Below are 19,320 nucleotides of genomic sequence, written 5' to 3'. Positions count from 1 at the left end.
CCTCAGACCTCAGATACTCTGCACTTGGCCTCTCAAGAATGTCCATTTTACCGGCTGAAGCAGATGAGGAGCACCCTTGCTCCTTCCATTCGTGGAATAGACAGCGTAGATTTGGAAGTGACCCGGAGCTAACCCAGGCCAGGACTGACTGAGTGGCATGGCTATTGCCCAAATCAGAAAATATATCCATTTTCAAAGACCAAAACCAAGAGTGAGACAGGAGTTGCCTCTCCTGCCCTCAGCCACCAGGGCACTTGTCACTCTGTGGGAGTCTCATGCTAATGGAATTAGGCCACTCACAGAGATTGTTCAATTAGCTTTTGGTGAAAACTGCTAACTTGGAGACTTGATAGGAATTGCTCCCAGCCAGTTTCAATTCATTTCTTCTGAAGACCACATTTTCCCCACTTGGGTGCATCCTCGCTGTGGGCTTGGGAGCCCTCAGGCTCCTCCATGGCTGTGAAGGCAGCTGCTGGGCCTCTCACAGGCTGTGCACCCGAGCATAGCCCCTTCTCCAGGGCTGGGAGCCTGCAGGGGCAGAGGCAGTGGCCACCTCACAGGGGACCTACCGCTCTCCTAGCGGCCCCAAATTGAGTTTATGTGGCGGAAAACTACAAGGGAGTGGGGTGTGATGGGAAGGCAGTGGTCTGATCAGCATGGAACTGAGGGCTGCTGGGGATGGGAAACTTTAAAAGATCTTTGCTGCTGTTCCCTCCCAGGCCAGGCCAGGGTGGAGCTGGTGGCCTGGGGTCTGGAAAGTGGAGGCCTGGAGCGGGAGCTGCAGGCAGTGTGGCTGGGGGCTGGAGGGAGGACGCCTCAGGAGGGAAGGCCACAGGCAGACTGCCATGGGAGTCCATCACAGCTGGGCCATGCACCCTGCTGCAAGCCTCTGGGCAGAGTGACCCATGTCACAGCTCGGGCCTCTCACTGACCTCTCTCCTCTTGGGCTTGCTGCAACCTGCTGAACGTTTTGGACATTCCCGTGAAACCACAGGGAAATGAATGGGGCCTAGTTCCCAGGCATGGAAAAGCCCAGAGGAGCAGGCCTCTGGAGCCAGACACAACAGGCCCCGTGGGTGAGGCCGGAGCCAGGTTTCCTCTTTGGTGAGGCGTAGCCCACTCCAGGGCCTTTCTATAGGTCCAGCAGGCGGGGCCTGCTGCAACAAGGCACGTTTCAACCACTTGTTTTTCTAGCTCAAAAGGAAGTCTCCGGAGGTTAGGCATCCAAGTAAGGGTCTAGGGTCTTGCCAAAGGGAGGCCCAGTGGCTGTGGTAGGGAGGGGGAGAGGGCTTGCCCCAGCAGTTGACAGCGCAGAAAGTTCTTTGTCAGCATAAAGCTAGCCACTAAGCAGTGCTCTTCCCAAGGCTCGGCTCTGCTCATGGAGGCACGGGGCAGGCCTGCATACAGGCAGCAGCCCTGGCCCCTAAGCAGAACCAGGTGGCAGTGTGTGCTGTGCGGCCTTACAGAGGGGGGCAATTAGGGTTTGCTGGCTCCTTTATGGTGTTGACACATATGCCTTTCTCCAGTCCAGCTGCTGCCCAACTGGAACTGGAACCGTTGTCCAGAGGAGGTGTGGCTAAGGCACACAGAAGCTGGCCACCTTGAGGGAGCTAGGGAGCCACTGCAGTGCCCCCAACGGCTTTGCAGCCCCGCTGAGACTCCCAGCCAGGGAGTCTTTCATGCCCCAACAGTGGGAGCTGGCTTTGTAGCCCTGGACCAAGCACAGAGCTTGGACCAGTATACTGGCTTCAGAAGGGGGTGACTTGGAGTTTTTTTTTTTTTTTTTTTTCCAGTGCTAGGGATGGAACCCAGGGCCTCGTGTATGCTGGGCAAATGCTCTATTATTGAGCCATACCCCCAGCTCTGACTCTGATTTTAAAACTAGCCTTTGGGCACCAAGACATTCAAGGGAAAGGGGTGTTCTGCGATGCTATGCTTTTAAAGTGAGACTTGCTTTGCTCACCTCTGAAAAGGCCTTTTGCCTTAAGGATGCCAGGGAATGGGCCCTTCAGCAGGGCCTTTATCACAAAGTCACTAATGGTCGCAAGGAAACCAGAACCCCAGGAATAGAGAACAGGCTGGCACAGTTAGGGTTCCTGGAGCTTCTCTTCGGCTTAGCCTTTGGAAAGATGGGCACATAAACTTGGCAGACAGAACCTAGATGCCTTCTGCCGGCCTAAGGGGACCCACTGATTTTGCCCTGATCAAATTCTTACTTGCCTGTAGATGGTTATTGCTTAAATCTAACATGGAGGTGCAGTGACTGGGACTCATTTTTCAGGACCTGATGAATGAATACTCTTGCCCAAGGGCAGCTGCCTCACTATAAACCCGAAACCCAGAAGACTGAGAAAAGCCTCTCCTCTGGTGGTTTCCACTGCGCTCACACTTGTCTTATCACCCACTGGGATGCGGTCTGTTGAGTCTGGCAGAGCTCTTCATTAGTTATGTGACTTTAAAAATATTGACACATGGTTTTATGAACTAGGTTCAGAGTGGTTTAAATGGATATGTTCCCATTCAGAGTGTTCTGGGCTTCCCCGACATCATCTATCTGCCCCAGACACACACAAGCAGCGCCAACGGCACAGCGGCATCCGCCCTGTCCTCTCCTGCGCATGCAGGACGGCACCCTGCCACCTCCTCGGAGCACTTGCCTGCCCTTGATTGAGATGGAGCTTGCAGGGCTCCACATTGGTGCTCTCCCAGAGAAGTGCTGCACTACCTTTCCTTCGTGGGTTGGGCATGTCACTATGTCACTGGGAGCCTGCTCCCTGCATTCCCTGTCACCTGCCTCATGAATGTTGGTTTATATGACTGTCTTCCTCAGTGTCTGTCTAGGTCTTCTCAAACCCATGCTCTGCCCAGTGCTTGACAGTCTCAGGTGTCCAACAGTTTGCCGGAGCTGTGCAGTGGGCACATCTGTGACCCCAGACACTCAGGAGATGAGACAGAGGATGGCAAGTTTGAGGGCAGCCTCTGCAATTTAGCAAGATTCTGTCTCAAAATAAAAAAATGAAAAGGAGTGGGTTCTATCTCCAGTATTAGGAGGAAAAAAAAAAGCAAGTTTGTTGAACAAACAAAGGACTGAGGTTTAACATCAGGGCTAGAAAACACCTGGTGACTGGTCCTCCAATCCACAAGGACATGAGTAGGAGTTCCTGGGCCTTTCCTTGCACTCTGGGGAATTTCCCAGGGGTTGCTTTCTAGGTTTGGAAGCAGGAAAGGACTCATCTGGCTTGTAACACAATTCTGAATATAAGGGCTTCCTGAAGATTCTCCTGACTAGGGGCCAGTTTTACTGGTGCTCAGACCAGCACTGGCCTCAGAGCCCCCGTGGAAACCTAGCCCAGCTTCAACTGGAAGGAGGTACAAGGAGGGCAGGGTTCTTCACTTGGATGGTGGCTTGACTTTATCAGAGTTGGGCAGGCAGCAGATTTTAACAAGCTTTCTGGTCTGGTTAGAATCCCCAGGGTGAGGAAGGGAGTGGCCAGACACATGCTACCTGAGTATCTCAGCGAGGTATTTAGCCTTTCCCATCCTCCTCCCAGCAAAGATTATAGGAGGTCAACTGTATAAAGCTCTTAGCTTAGGGTCCAGCATGTTGTTAAGTATTATGCAAATATTAATTATTAATACGAGAGGTTGGCTATCCCATGTTTGAAATTCTTGGGATTAGAAGTGCTTCAGGTTTTGGAATATCTGCATAGGCTTTACTGGTTAAGAATACATGATTCAAAAATCTGATAAGCTCCTCCAAAATCCAAAATCTGAAGCTCAAAAAACTTCTAAATTTTGGATTTCCAGATTAGGGCTGCTCAACTTGTATTATGAAAATTCTCTATATTCAATTATGGTGACAAGAGCCTGCTATTATTGAAAATAGAAGAATGTTAGGAACAGGAAATATGAGGGAAAAGCCCATTCTGTCCCTCCCAGGAGGCGTCCCTGAGATCTGCTGAGCACCTCCAATGCTCCTGATATTATGCTGGGTGCTAGAAGAGCTACCCTTGCTCTTGGGCTCAGACCCTCCTAAGTAACTCCACACCCCCAGGGCCTGGTGCTCAGAGCTGGGCTGGAGGGGTGTGCTCCAGGCACCTTCTGGACAGTGATGAAGGGACAACTGGCCCTGACTGTTAAGGGCAGAGGCAAAGACAGACAGGGAGGGGCTCTGTAAAGTCCAGTTAAAGCCAGTGACATTTAGTGTAGAAACAAATGGCACTGCAGAGTGCAGCAGACCCCATAGAAAACACTTTATGTGACAAAATAAATTTTTTTTTTTTTTTGGTACTAGGGATTAAACTCAGGGGCAGTTAACCACCAAGCAGCATTTCCCAGCCCTTTTTCTTTTTTTATTCTGAAATCTTGCTAAGTTGCTGAGGGCCTCGCTTAGTTGCTAGAGGCTGGCTTTCAACAAGCAATCCTCCTGCCTTAGCCTCCCAAGCCACTGGGATTTTAGCATGCTACTGTGTGCTACATCCTAAAATAAACATTTTAAACAATCCTAAGTTATTTAAAAAAATGGAGATGGCTCAAACATCAGCATGTTTGTATAAGGACTACAGCTGTCCCACAGGGAGCTAGATACCCAGGACAAGGCAGGGAACAAGTGAGGGCACCCATGAGGGGGAGTGTGGAAAGGTGGGCACCATGCCTCTGCTCAGAGCTTTGTTCTAGAATCGGCTCTAGGCAGGCATCGGGTCTAGGGCGGTGAGAGCAGAGTCGCCAACCCGAAGAGAGTCCTGACCCTGCTGACCTGTGCTCATCAGTCCACCCTCATGTGTGGTACCGACTCTCCTCTGGCCATCCCTTGTTTCCCTCAGTTTTTACCTTGAACTCTGGCCCTGTGGTGCCTGGCCCATCCTTGTGGCTGGCAGAGGATCACATGGGGGCCACCTGGGGTGGGGGGCTTTGAGTCAGTGGGGTGATATGGGTTCTGTATCTCAGACAGGCCTTGCCAGCCTGTGATTTAAGAATCACTGCCTAAGTGGGCCACTTCTTCCCATTTCACTCAGCTGGGGCTCCGAGTCACTTTGTGAGATCCCTTCCCAGGCCACCACTGGAGAAGCACCCTCAGAACAGTCAATGCCTTAGGTTCTTCTTCAGTACAGGAGGCTGCTGCTAAGTGATTTATAGCCATCAATAGCCTTTGTCTGTCATCAAGCACAGCAGTTCCCTCAGCCCCAAAGGCTTTTTGCCCAACCACCAAGAAGAGCCACAATGACCCAGAAAGCCAGGGAGTGGCAGTGAGGATAGATCAGAAACACTTCCCTACAGAGAGCACAGCCAAGAGCAGAGTGAGCCAAGCACCGTTCTGGTCACCTGCAGGCAGCTACAGGAAGTGACAGTCACAGGCACCTTTCTTCAGACTCAGACCCAACCTGTAATCCTGTGGCTTGTGTCTCATTGGGGGCTAACCTCCTTCAGAGTGTCTAAGGCCTCTGTGGCCTGGGCCTGGGCTCTAGGTACCAAGGGAGGGTGCTTAGGCAGAGGCATTCTCTACCTGCAGCATCCGAATGGGCCTAGTTTGGAGCAGCACACAGATGGAGGGGGCTGTGGCACATGCCCCACTGTGCACCTAACAGGGAACTGACCCAAATATCACAGTCTCTTCTAGAACTCCTGAAAGTCTTGGAAAGGAGGAGCAAGTCTCCTTGATTAAAAACTGTTTTGTTGAGCCTTAGGCTCAAGGAGAAAGCTCAGGGGACTGCAGAACAGTCTCCCTCAGGGATGTAGACTATAGAGAGACAAATATAGAAGCCCAGAAAGAGACATGGGTCATGGCAAGAAACTATGAGAAAGGCACAGATACGGCAGGTACAGAGAGACAAGAATGCTGGTTCTCACCCTGTCACTGAAAGAGCATGTCACCGTGGGCTGTGACGCATCTGGAAAGGAAACCATGAAAGGGCTCCAAGCCCCTATGGACAGCTGCAGCCCCAGAGGCTCCCCAGAAAGGGATCAACTGCAGTCCATCCCAGATAGATGAGAAAAGGGAATGGCAGAATCATACGAAGGCAATTTAGCTTGAGAAAGGAAAAAAGTATTTCACTTCATGCAGCCCTGTGTTAAATCAACCAGAACACATCTACTCTCTTAGAAAGTCTTTGAGAGTTTTAAAGTACTTAGTTTTGAGGGTTTCTGGTATCCTAGAATTTTCTGTCTTGCAGGAAAATCTCTTGGGTCATCCTTGGGTAGTTATTTGGGTTGTAAAAGGAAGTGTATGAGAATTAGGGAACATTCTCAGGCTCAGGAGCTCTTCCCAGCCCCACGGCTTCGAGGCCTGCAGGGCCTGTGAAGTTTGGCTCTCTAGACTCTCTGGGCTCTTCATTCCTTTGTCTGAGTCTCAATGCAGAAAGTAGCTGCACTCAATTCTTAACCCTCAAACAGGGACAGCTGGGACTAGCAGGGTTTACCCAAACATGGGTCTCCCAACAGCCAGAGCAGCCTGACCAGGAGGAAAGCCCTTGATGGCCACTCCCACCTTCTGGCCCCAGACAACAGGAGACAAATGGTGGAAGAGGCTAGGAAGACCTGGACCTGGTAGGTAGCTCATCCAGGAGACCTGCAGGCACAGCTCTTTAGGGTTGCAGGCAAATGTGGAGGGCTCCTTTTAGCTTGAGGATGCTTGCTGCCTGAGTTTGCTTCCATGGCAATGGACATCGGAGAGGTGAGATGTGGCAGATGACAGGGGGTATAAGAAGATTAGGTGGAGGGGGTTACTGGAAAAAGGAACAGATGCTAAATAAACCTGTGAGACAATTTAGCAATTCCTATCTTGAACATCCATCATACAAGTGGCATTTTTGCAACCTTCCAGGTTATATATTCAGGGTTTTATCAAGGAATATGGGAACCTGGTCATTGATTCTAAAGTCATACTATCTTAGTCATCATCTTAGAGCAAGGTCCCAACCAACAGAATCGATGACTCCAAGAACCCACGCCCGTGGCTGGTGGCCAGGAATCAGCACACGCTGATCAACTGTAGCTCCCACCAGTCTACCCTGGACACAGGAACCCCAGATTTGACCTCTCTTCTCTAGTGATGTACTTCCTGAATCTAAGTCTCTGGCAAATGACTCTCTCTCACTTTCTTTTTTTGATGGATTCTGGGGATGGAAGCTGGTGCCACTTTACCCCTGAGCACACCCCTAGCCCTTCATATTTAGAAAAATTTTTTTGCGACAAGGTCTCGCTAAGTAGCTAAGGCTGGCCTCCTGTGTTGCTGAGATTATAGGCCTGTACCATGACGCCAGGCTATGAATTGCTTTAGAAAAATCTAAATCACATCCAGAGCCACAGCTACAAGGAATCTGTGAAGTGTACCTTTCTAATTTCTTGCCTAGGTACCTTAAGCAGGAGCTGGAACACACTGCTTAGTAAATCAGTGCCGGGGCAAACAGAGAGGTTAGGTCAGCAGTCAAGACCACAGATTTAGCTTAGGCCTGGCAATGTAAACATTTGCTCCTCTTAAAATTTTTTACCAAAAAGTATTTTGATTTGTAGAAATAAAAATACTGGGTAAAGACTTTTTTCACAAGAGGTATAAAAATCAGAACAGTATTATACTGGCACAAGAACAGTTTGTAGATCAGTGAAAGGAAACAGAGTACAGAGTCAGACCCAAGCTTATATGTACTTTTACTGCACTTTTGATAAAGCTGACATTGTGAAGCGGTGGGAAAGTTTTTTCAGTGAATGAAAAGACAAGACCTCCCTCACAAGGTTATGAGTAGCTTATAATAATTTTTTTCCTTATTCTTAGAATAAAGTCTTGTTTTAATCCCAGATTATATGTCTAAGCTATAAATTAGAAACAAGAATAACAAGATTGTAGAATTGGCATCTAGCCCACCCCCCTTCATTTTATAGAAGAAACGTAGGTTCAGATATGAAGAGACTTCTCTGAGATCATGCAGCACACAAAAGTCTGGAGCCCAGGGTTCAATGATGAGCAATGACATTCAGAGTGCAAACTTTCCTTGTAAGATCAGAAATAAGTCTAAACATTTCCTTCCAAATGAGTTTTCCCTTAGGAAGAAGTAAATGAATAGCTGAAAAATCTTTGAATTCTTGAAAGGCAGAATGAACAGAGAAGACTGGTGGGAATTTTAATTGTCCAGAAGCATGCCACCCAAAATCAACTCCTGAAAAACCCACTATACATACACACTCTCCTGCTCACACATCCTCCACATACTTTATCATTATTTTCATAATAAAAATCAATTCCCCATTTTTTTTAAAGAGAGAGTGAGAGAGGAGAGAGAGAGAGAGAGAGAGAATTTTTAATATTTATTTTTTAGTTCTTGGCGGACACAACATCTTTGTTGGTATGTGGTGCTGAGGATCCAACCGGGGCCGCACGCATGCCAGGCGAGCGCGCTACCGCTTGAGCCACGTCCCCAGCCCAATCAATTCCCTTAATGACACAAAACACAGCCCTAGATTTCATATTCACTCTTCCCCATGTAACAACTCTACTCTTGGTCAGCAATTCCTTTTCTTTTTCTTCCTTTTTTTTTTTTTTTAATTTTTCAATATTTATTTTTAGTTTTCGGCGGACACAACATCTTTGTTTGTATGTGGTGCTGAGGATCGAACCTGGGCCGCACGCATGCCAGGCGAGCGCGCTACCACTTGAGCCACATCCCCAGCCCAGCAATTCCTTTTCTTTGAAATAAAATTTCAGATTCTATTTGCTTAGTTGATGGCCCATAAACCATCACGGCCACATTTCAAACTTAAAAAACACTCTCAAGCCAGGTACGGTGGAGCATGCCTGTAATCCCAGCGACTTGGGAGGCTGAGGCAGGAGGAGTGCAAGTACAAGGCCAGCCTCAGCAATTTAGCAAGGCCCTAAGTGACTTAGTGAGACCTTGTCTCAAAAAACCAAACCAACAAATAAAACAAAAACAACAAACAAAAAACAGGACTGGGGTTGTAGCTCAGTGGTAGGGTGCTCGCCTCACATGTGGAAGTGGGTACTGGGTTCGATCCTCAGCACCACATAAGAATAAAAAAAAAAAGGTATTATGTCCATCTACAACTAAAAGAAAAAAAGAATATTAAAAAAATAACAAAATAATAAAAAACAAAAAACTGGGGCTATAGCTCAGTGGTAAAGCACTGCTGGGTTCAATTTCCAGCGCCAGAAAAGAAAACAGCTGCACAGGCCATACTCTATACAACTGAGAGTGCAGCGGGAGTGTTTACATCAGCATCACCACAAACACATAAGGAATGTGCTGGGCTTTAAGATGGCTATGATGTCACCAGGCAATAAGAATTTTTTCAGCTTCATTATAATCTTAAGGGATCATAGTCTGTCACCGAATACAACATTAAACACATACCAAAAAGCAGCGTGTGATTACAGTATTACAAATCACATGCATAGGAGTAAAATTAATGAAAAATGAGCAAGACCCAGAGAAGGAAAATCACATATTATTGAGGAAAACTAGAGAAGACTTAAAAGAAGAGGACAGATTGTGTGTGTGCAGTAGAAGACCTAACACGATAGGAGTGTCAAATTTTGTCACGTTGATCTATAGACTCAAACAATCTCAATATAAACCCTAGTAAGTTGTGTGTGTGTATAGTAACTGACAATCCCAACTCTAAAACTCGCAGGGGAGTGGAAAGGACTGGTAATAGGCTACTACTTTACAGAAGAACAAGAAGGCGGAAATCTAGCTCTACTGGGTAAAGACTTTTTTTCACAAGAGGTATAAAAATCAGAACAGTATTATACTGGCACAAGAACAGACATGTAGATCAGTGAAAGGGAACAGAGTACAAAACCATACCCAAGCTTATATGCACTTTTGATAAAGCTGACATTGTGAAGCGGTGGGAAAGTTTTTTCAGTGAATAATGCTGGCTTAGTTCAATATCGGTATGTAAAAAAGGAAACTTATATTCAAAAATCAATTCTAAACCGGGTGCAATGGTATATAACCACAATTCCAGCAACTTGGGAGGCTGAGGCAGGAGGATTGTAAGTTCAAGGGCAGCCTCAGCAACTTACTGAGACCCTATCTCAAAAAAAAAAAAAAAAAAAAAAAAAAAGGACTTGAGATGTGGCTCAGTGGAAAAAATGGAAAAACACCTTTGGGTTCAATCCCTAGTGTGTGCACACACACACCCTCACACACACAAAAAATCTGAATAGATTTTTTTTCTATATGAAAATGCCTTTGAATTTTGATATAGACAAATATTTATTAAATGGATACAAAAAGTACTCAAGCATAAATATAAATATTGATACACAAAACGCCATTAAAATTACACACTGGTGCTCATCATAGAAGGGAAAAGGCAAAGTAATCAACAGAGTAGAAGATAAGAGCAACATGAGTATCTTAGACTAGATACCGCGTCCAGATTAGAGAGAACTATAAATCAAGAAGCAAACCAGAAAACCCAGCAGAAAAATAGGTAAGATATTTGAAAAGACACTTTACCAAAGGGCCAATGAACAGCTGAATGCTCACACACTGAGGGTAAGTGGCCCAGTGAATTTTGACACCCAAGATATCATGATTGCTCCCACCAGGAGTGGGGTGAAGGGAGTGACAGGTATGAGAGCCTCAGCCATCCCTCTGTGCAGCAGAAACGGGGCCATGGGAGAGATGCACCCTTCTCCGAGCACCAGGGACCCCAGGGAAATAGAAGTAAGGGAGTCACACTAATGCCAAACCCCACCTGCAGCGAGGCGACGAGTCGTAGTGAGCTCACACCCGCACTGTGTGCAGCCAACTCCCACTTGCACTTTACAGCCACAGCTGCTCCCATGAGGTCACTTCTGGCACCTCTGGCTGCGCTGCCTCCAGTTGCCCCAAGCCCCTCCTCTTCTGCTTCCCGGCTCCTTTCTCCTAAGCCCAGGCTTCAGCAGGAACAAGAAAGTCATTCTTGATTCTGGCCTGGCAGTGTCAGCAGGGCCTGGAGGCACTCACCCTCTGCCATGAATGGCTCTTAGGTGACATGGCTTTGAGCCCGAGGAACTGGCGGCAGCCCTAAGTGCACACAGAAGTGCCACTGCCCAAGTGCTGGGCAGCGCTGCTGCTGGGCTGGAGATGTCAGGGCTGCGGGAAAACATCCCCTCTGCTTACTCAGGGGAGGATGAGGAAAAGAACCAAGTACAGGAGACAGGAATTAAACACGGGCCTTGATCCAGATTCCCCTGCTCTCCCTCCTGCCCAAATGTGGCAGCCAGCAAAAGGTGCCACTCAGATCCCCTGCCATGGAGCACGGACTGCTGATAGCCCCAGGGATGGCTGCTTAGATCACCATAGCATCTGCTTGAACCACACTTCCTGAGGGCCACCAAGGGCTGCTACCAGACAGTGACTGAGCTGCCTCTCTTAGTGGGATTCAGATACAGGCCAGGTCCTGTAGGAAGTGAGGCTCCTATATAAGGTGATCCTGGCTTTGGCTCTGGGACTTCCCATTGGCTGGCCAAAGCTGTCTCAAAAGTGTGCTGCAGTTGGGACTTGTTGCCCAGCCCCTTCCCTTCACAGGAGTCAGGGCATAAAGGGGCTGAAGACTCCCCTGCTCTCTCCTGCTTGTGCCCCTTTAATCTACTACAGGGTGGCTCCCTCCACACATCTCATACATTGGATCCTCCCTCAGGGTCCGCTTCTTGGTAGATCTGAACTCACCCAAGGGGTGATTCTGAGAAACAGGCAGAAGGAAGGAGATGGGGAATTGGCTACTTGTCTGATGGGCAAAGGACCCTAACCAATAGGTCCATGAGCATGAACCAAAACAAAGTGATGGCCCAGGTGCTCAAGGGTTCACCGGGAGCAAACTGGAAGAAGGCGTTGTATCTCTTTGCCATGATGCAGGCATTGAATGGTCCTGGAGGCATGGTGTCTACAGGACTGTGGAGTTTGCCTGTCACTGCAGGTGAACGATGTTCCGCAGAGGGCTGACGGCAAACTGGTGTCCCTGACAAGCAGGTACAGGCTTAGTGTGAGTGCTGCAAGGCCTCTCTGGCCTGCCCTTCCTAAGTAAGGCTAACAAGTCCTGGCAGAAAGATGCTGAAGCCTCTGCCCTCAGAGCCACCCTGAGGGCCTGGTAGTCTACATGGTAGACTCTGAAGGCCTCAGTCCAGGGGCGGAAACCAGCAGGCGAACCAATGACTGAAGTGTCCTGGGGAAGGAGATCTGACTCTGCTGGTGATGGCTGTTAGGGTGTGGGACGGCTTCTTGAAGAAGTGATGCTTAGCTCAGAGTGGGAGTAGCAGTAGGGTTGACCCAGATAGGTGGGGAGAGGGCTGCAGAGAAGATGGTTGTTCTTGAAATAGGAAATAATGCGGTTACACAGAGACATACTGTGAGAAACTCCAGGTGTTCTGGTAGGGCGGCAGTGGGGATGCTAAGCAGGCTCTTGGCCCACAGAGCTGCCTCGTGATGGGCACCCCAGTCCCTTTCACTGTCCATGAGCCTCTGATGGCAGTGCCAGTGTTTTTCCAGCTCTGCAGCCCAAGAGCCTAGAATTATACTGGTACATAACTCTCTATATATTGGTTGAATGAACAGTCAGATTTTACATTTTCAAAAGATAATCAGGCCAGGGCTGGTGGCACATGCCTATAATCCCAGAACTTGGGAGGCTGAAGCAAGAGGATTGCAAATTAAAGGTCAGCCCAAGCAATTTAGTGAGGCCCTAGGCAACTTATCAAGACCCTGTCTCAAAATAAAAAGTGATGGTGATGTAGCTAAGTGGTAAAGCACTCTAGCGCCAAAAAAGAAAAAAGTTTATTCAGATTTCTGGTTCAGATAGATGGTCAACTGAACTGATGTGGATCACTTTCCTTATACAAATACAGACATGAAAAAAATATACTAAAAGAATAAGAAATATGTAATTAATGAGGAGGAGATGTCCAGATCTTTGAAGAGGAAACTAAATCAGAGCTGCAATCTTTACAATGGCACCCCAGGGTTGGGAGTATCCAACTTTGATACAGCCAGAGGGGCTGGGGTGTAAGTGCTACAAGAGGCAGGAAACCTGGCCAAGGAACTAAACACAACCCACGTGAAGCCAGGATCCAGGAGGGACTGCTGGTCTTAAGCAAGGACCCAGGGAAACCTTTCCCATAGCCCCAAGGAAAGCTTGCATGTGGTGCAGAGTGAAGGCATTTTCACTGAGCAAGGGAGATCCCGAGCCCATGCTATGCGTGGGTGTGCAATGTGAACCCACACCACCTAGGTGCTGGGACTAGGAGTCAGGATGTTAACATCCACACTGGCAGGATCCATGACACTCCTGGGGTCCTGGCAGGAGAAAAGCAAAAGCAATGAAAGAACACACCCATACGCGGGGTGTGTGGAACTCCTACAGCCAAAATGATCTCTGCTCAACTCAATCTTAAAATAAAAAAGAAACCACAGGAGCAAATGAGACATGCAAAGGTGGGTCAACACACACAACCAGAGAAGTGGTGCCCTTAGAACTAGAGCTAGAGATAAGTACCAGTCTGGAAGAGGCTATCAAGAAGTGTAGTCAAAATAACTAGAGAGATAAAAGAATGAACAGAAGTCATAATGAAAGCCCAGGAGACAGACAGACAGACAGACAGACAGACAGACAGACACACACACACACACACACACACAAATAAAAAATAAATAGGATGAATATTTAAAGTGCCAAATAGAATTTCTGAAAATTAAAAATAAGAACTAAACACTCTTATTGGGAAGGAGTATTAAAACAATAGATGCCAAACAGCTACAAGGAGAGTAAACCGACAGGTATTTGTGAGGAAGCTTCCTCACCTGCAGGACTGGCAGGTGAGAAGATAGAAAAAGAGGGGGCAGAGGAAGTGAGATGGTAGTTTTCTAATGGAAGTTCCAGAAGGAGCAATCAGAAAGAACCAAAGAGAACCAAAAGACAATAAATAAGAATTTCTAATTGAGAACTACACTAAACAATATAAATAAACACTCTAAAATAAAACTAGTCCTCTCGGATACAATGAAGTAAAATCTGCAGAACACCAAAGACAAAGCTCAGGTCTCAAAAGCAACTAGAATGAAGCTCACTCAGGCTGTAGAGAGGACAGACTGGAGGTCAGAACAGACCGAAAAGCAGCTCCACAGTCCTAGTAATGCCAATGGCAGGGGGATGGACAGAAGGGAGCGCTCTGGACCAAATTACCAGCTACTCCAAATCTGAAGTGGTCCCTTTCCCTAACTTCGTCCCCATGGCACATGAACCTCACCATTGCAGAAACACACATCATCCCCAGAGGGGATGTGTAAAAGCTCCTCTTGGCCATGGACTGGGTCTAAGCTATCTCTGGCTCTCCTGCATCTAGCACAACACACTGTACACAGCAGGGGCTCAACATGTGTATCTGAGCTCCCACAAGTCACATACACGCTCTTTCAGGCCTTGTTCTCTGTTCCCTGCCCTATGAAGAGATTATACAATTTTTCTCAAATTGAGAAAAACGACCTTCAATCAGGGCTTGATTAACTGGCTTTAACATTAAAGGCAGATATAGTTTTCTAGAACAGTGAAAAAGAAGGTGGTTCTTGGGTGGGAACTGGTGGCATCTGTGAGGGCTGTGGAGTGAAGCCTCAGACCTCTTAGACACAGATGTGAATAGCTGTTGGGAGGCTGACAGAATATTGTGGATGGAGAACTTTACTGGCTAACCTAAGGCACAATAGGGCAGCTTTATCTTTCTTCTAATGACCTCAGAGCTTCTTTAATTTTTAAAATTTGCAGTGCTGGGAATAGAACCCAGGGCCTCCCACATGCTAGGCAAGTGCTCTCTCTTCTTCTATTTTATTTTGAGTCAAAGTCTTGCTAAGTTGCCCAGGATGACTTGGAACTTACAATCCTCCTGCTTCAGCCTCCAGAGTAGCTAGGATTATAGGTATGCCCCAACCAGCTCAGGGCTTTAAGAATGTGTACCTGAGAACTGTGCCTCTAGCACCAGAGGAGACAGCGTCCAAGTCTCACCAGAGATGAACAAGTCCCAGGGCTCATCCTCCCTGGAGCCTGGAAACAGAATTAAGCCCCTTTACGCAAACAGAAACGAGATGACATAGGGCCAAGGACAAGGCTACCAGGATGTTCCAGGGAAGGGAGTTGGTAAGAGAATCTAGGGAACTTAGCTGACTATCTATAGATCCTGCATCCATGGATCAAAAACACTTGGAAAAAATTGATCTGGACTGAATATGTTCAAACTTTTTTCCTGTCATTATTCCATAAACAATACAGCATAACATCTATTTGTACAGCATTTACATTGTATTAGGCACTGAAAGAAACCTAGAGATGATTTAAACTCTACAGGAGGATATGCAATATCACACTGTTTAAGGGCCTTGAGCATCCACAGGTTATGGGGGGTATGTGCCAATCTATTGCAGATACCAAGGGACAAAAGCACAGAGTTCATTTTTTAGGGCTACTGCATTTACAAGGAAAGGCCACTTGGGAGAACTGTCCACCAGCCTCACTACTTATTCAGAACAACACTTTTGCTGACAGACTGAATATGGCAGAGATGAATACTAAATGATTACAAATTATATTTCAGGAATTATCCAAAAGAGAAAGTAGCAGTTTCAATAAGGAGTCAAACCAAACTAACATCCAAGCTAGTTTTTTTCATTTGTAGACTATCCTGTCTCTGATGTTATTCCTTCACATTACTTGGCCTGAAGTGACAAGGGCTCCTGAGGGCCTGGATTGAATATCCTTATTTTCTATACGCTACTCTTCCCCTGTATTTGGGTTTTCTACCTAAAAGTGAAGAGAGCAGAGACAGGGTGGAGCTCATGGGCTCTCCCGGGCTTCACGCCACAGTGTACATGTAGGAGAGGAGTCTGCTTTGAACAGAGAGCATGGCATGCAATGGGGGCTGTCAGAGGCATGTGAACCGCCTCTTCCCCAAGCAGCACAGTTAGCTGCAGCAGTGATTTGTGGATGCAGTGTTGGTGACACCACAAAAACAGAAGGCAGATGAGCATAGGAGAGCCGAGTGTTCTGTTGGGAAGGAGGGTAACCAGCACTACTGCGTGCATCCTGTATGCAAGACTGGTGATGATGTGCTTGAGCTGACACTCCTGCCATAGGGAACTAGCAGTCTCATTAGTTTGAAAAGATGAAGAAGCTGAGGCTCAGGGAGATTAGGAAAGTTGTCTAAGGAATGAGAATGAACCTCAAGACAGACTTGAAGACAAACAAGAGTGCAAAAGAGGCATTTGATTGCCACTTTTCTAGATCATGGCTCCCATGCAATTTCTTGCACGAATACTTTCTTTTATAGGTCTTTGGTGGCCAAGGCTCATCTATATTTACAACCCCTGGATTCTCTTCTTGCTATGATAGTATGCTGGGAACTTAGGATAGTTCAAAAGAGCTAGATTATCTTCTTTCATATTCAAAGATGATCTAAACTGCCGACACCGGACTTCTGCTAAGACATGACCCTGAAGGTAAGGAGGGCCAGCACCCTTCTCTCTCTGGAAAAAATTCTGCAATCTTTCTCCAAAGAGCAGAGTCAGGCCAGAATCAGGGTCCATAACACCCATGTATCAAAAGCTCTATCTGCCACCACAATCTGCATGCCTGCCTGAGGCTGCCACCCACTGACAACCAGCAAGCAGCTATGTAGGGAAAACAGCATGGTGGGGGACAGGAGGGTGGCAGAGTGGCATGTGTCTCTTACTACCCAGTGAGTTTGCCTGGCTACCTGGAGTCTCACCCAATTGTCCCATTCAGCCACTGGACCACAGAGAAATCCTGCCCTGCTTCTCTGCTGCATTAAGCTTTATGAGGAGTTGTGATGGAGGCTCTAACACAGGTCTTGAAACTTTCTTCCAAAAGCTGTGCCACCCCAGAGGAGGAGTGTGGTGTTAAAGGATGCCCAATCAGCCTTTCCTATGACTCATGTGGTAGGAACAGCTGACCACAGCATCTACCCAAAAATAAACTGCAAAGCATCATAATGCCTCGAAGGAAATGTGAATGGAGATATGCCCATGAGGATAGCCAGCAAGCGATCTTATAGCCATAACAGAATGAGAGTTCTTGAGGAAGACTGGACTTCTCTTCCAGGAAGTACTGTATAGCTCTGCTGGCAGGTGCCCCCTGCTTCCTTCCACTGGGAAAATTAAACAGTTTGGATTTTTTTTTTTAAAGAGAGAGTGAGGGGGGGGGGAGAGAGAGGGAGAGAGAGAGGGAGAGAGAGAGAGAGAGAGAGAGAGAGAGAGAGAGAGAATGAATTTTTAATATTTATTTTTTAGTTGGCGGACACAACATCTTTGTTGGTATGTGGTGCTGAGGATTGAACCCGGGCCGCATGTGTGCCAGGTGAGCGCGCTACCACTTGAGCCACATCTCCAGCCCATTTTTTTTTTTTTAAAGAGAGAGTGAGAGAGGAGAGAGAGAGAGAGAGAGAGAGAGAGAGGAGAGAGGAGAGAGGAGAGAGGAGAGAGAGAGAGAGAGAGAGAGAGAGAGAGAGAGAGAGAGAGAGAGAGAGGAGAATTTTTAATATTTATTTTTTAGTTGGCAGACACAACATCTTTGTTTGTATGTGGTGCTGAGGATCGAACACGGGCCGCACGCATGCCAGGCGAGTGCGCTACCACTTGAGCCATATCCCCAGCCCGAGTTTGGATTTTTAAATAATGAGACTGGAGCATACTGTCCTCAGGTCCAGGCTGGGACTGCTCTTGTTCCTGACCTGGGATTTCTGGGAGTGGTAACTTGGGACAATGATCTTCCTTCTGTTCTCTTCCCCGTGTGAATGTGCTAACATTGACTTTGCCTCTCAGGGCTGTTCCAGTTACCTGCAGCAGGTAACTTGGGGCCCCTAGGCCTCAGCTTCTGAGGATATAACAGTAATCAAGAATGCTCCACAGGGTGTCACAGGGATTAAATGGGATTACAGATGTAGACTCCCCAGGACTGTACCCAACACAGTAGGTGCTGAGCAGTACCTGCCACCTCACCACCAGGACACATTCCTTGAGCTTCACTCACCACCAATGTCACTGTCTCATAAACAACACACAGGGAGGCAGATAGTCCGTGATGAAGAGAGAAGACGATCTAAAATCATGCCAGTGCCACCATTCCAACTTCCAATCTCTGAAAGCACCCAGAAATCAACCTCCACACTACAAAACCCACCACAGAGACAACCACAACAGAACCTGTTAGGTACATTCACAGGGGCCCAGAACCACAGCCAAGGTCAGAGTCACAGTGGATGAGCAAGCACATGATCAGGGACCCGGCAGGGGGCAGGCTCTGGAGGACAGCTGAGCCTGAAGGGCAAGGTTTGTTGTCAAATGTGCTTCTAACACAGCACAACTTCTATGGGCATTCAAATCCTGTGTTTAGGAGCAAAAGAGATTTTACAGGAGAAATATTTTTGTCCCAGTCATTTTCCGGAAGTGAAAAGTGAGAGTCCCTTCCCAAGCACACCCATAAGGGAAGCCATGGCCAGGAAGCCTGTGTACGTGGCAGGGCCAGGTGGCACTTCTGAGTGGGTGGCTTACTTGTTGCTGTCCCGGTACTCGTAGATGTGACATCCTTGAGGCAATCCAGTCTCAGAGTCCAGGGTAAAAGCAAGCTTGAGCTGCACAAAGAGAAAGGAGAAAGCAGGTGAGCTTCAGGCAGCACTCCAGCAGCAGGGTGGGTAAAATGATCAAGCAACATTGGCTCCCATGGCTACGGAGAACCTGGCCCTTCCGCTCTGGGAAGAACCCACACCTCACAGGAACCCTGTTGTCCACGTCCGTGCTTTTTCATTCAGCACACAGCCAGTATTTGGGAAGTGTCCCCTTCATGCCAGACACTGAGCTGGCTGAGAAGAAGTAACAGTACACTGCTGGGGCCACCTTCATGGAGTCTGGGTCTAACAGAGGAGCCTGGCAGCAACCAAACCACCAAACTGAGGACCAGGCACATCTATGCAGAACTTGGAATTAAAGAGTCTTTTCTGAAGCAAGAAAACCACCCCACGTTTCTGTGAAAACAAATGACTGACTTAGATAGAAAGGGATGCGGAAAGGAGGGGTCACCTGGAACCTGGGGGGTGGGGGGGCTAGCAGAGAGCGTGGCATGTGCATAGGTCCTGGGGATCACCTGAATCATGGCTGGTGAAGCTGAATCCTGACAGATAGAGGGACATAGTGGCTGGTGACAATGGGGAGGAAGGCCAGGAAGAAGGTGGATTTTCTCGGCCACACTGGAATTTTGGGCCTTTATCTTAATAGCAAAGGGAAGCTTCTGGATAGTGTGATCAGAGCAGTTTGGGAAGGCTGGCCT

The 19,320-nt window shown here is 47.6% G+C and overlaps 1 protein-coding gene across 16 annotated transcripts in view; it reads right to left on the bottom strand.

Moving 5' to 3' along the window:
• The window catches only part of Dis3l2 (DIS3 like 3'-5' exoribonuclease 2), a 339,632-nt gene that overhangs the window by 10,730 nt on the left and 309,582 nt on the right, over positions 1–19,320 (bottom strand). For all 16 annotated transcript variants that reach the window (XM_078018215.1, XM_040268004.2, XM_078018225.1 and 13 more), the window contains one exon: positions 18,549–18,628. In XM_078018215.1, the coding sequence (XP_077874341.1) occupies positions 18,549–18,628 (80 nt within the window). The remainder of the gene's footprint in view (positions 1–18,548; positions 18,629–19,320) is intronic.

Source organism: Ictidomys tridecemlineatus, chromosome 7 (genome assembly GCF_052094955.1).
Source record: "Ictidomys tridecemlineatus isolate mIctTri1 chromosome 7, mIctTri1.hap1, whole genome shotgun sequence".
Taxonomy (NCBI): domain Eukaryota; kingdom Metazoa; phylum Chordata; class Mammalia; order Rodentia; family Sciuridae; genus Ictidomys; species Ictidomys tridecemlineatus.
Note: the sequence above shows the minus strand (reverse complement) of the source record. Positions and strands in the feature narration are given on the sequence as shown.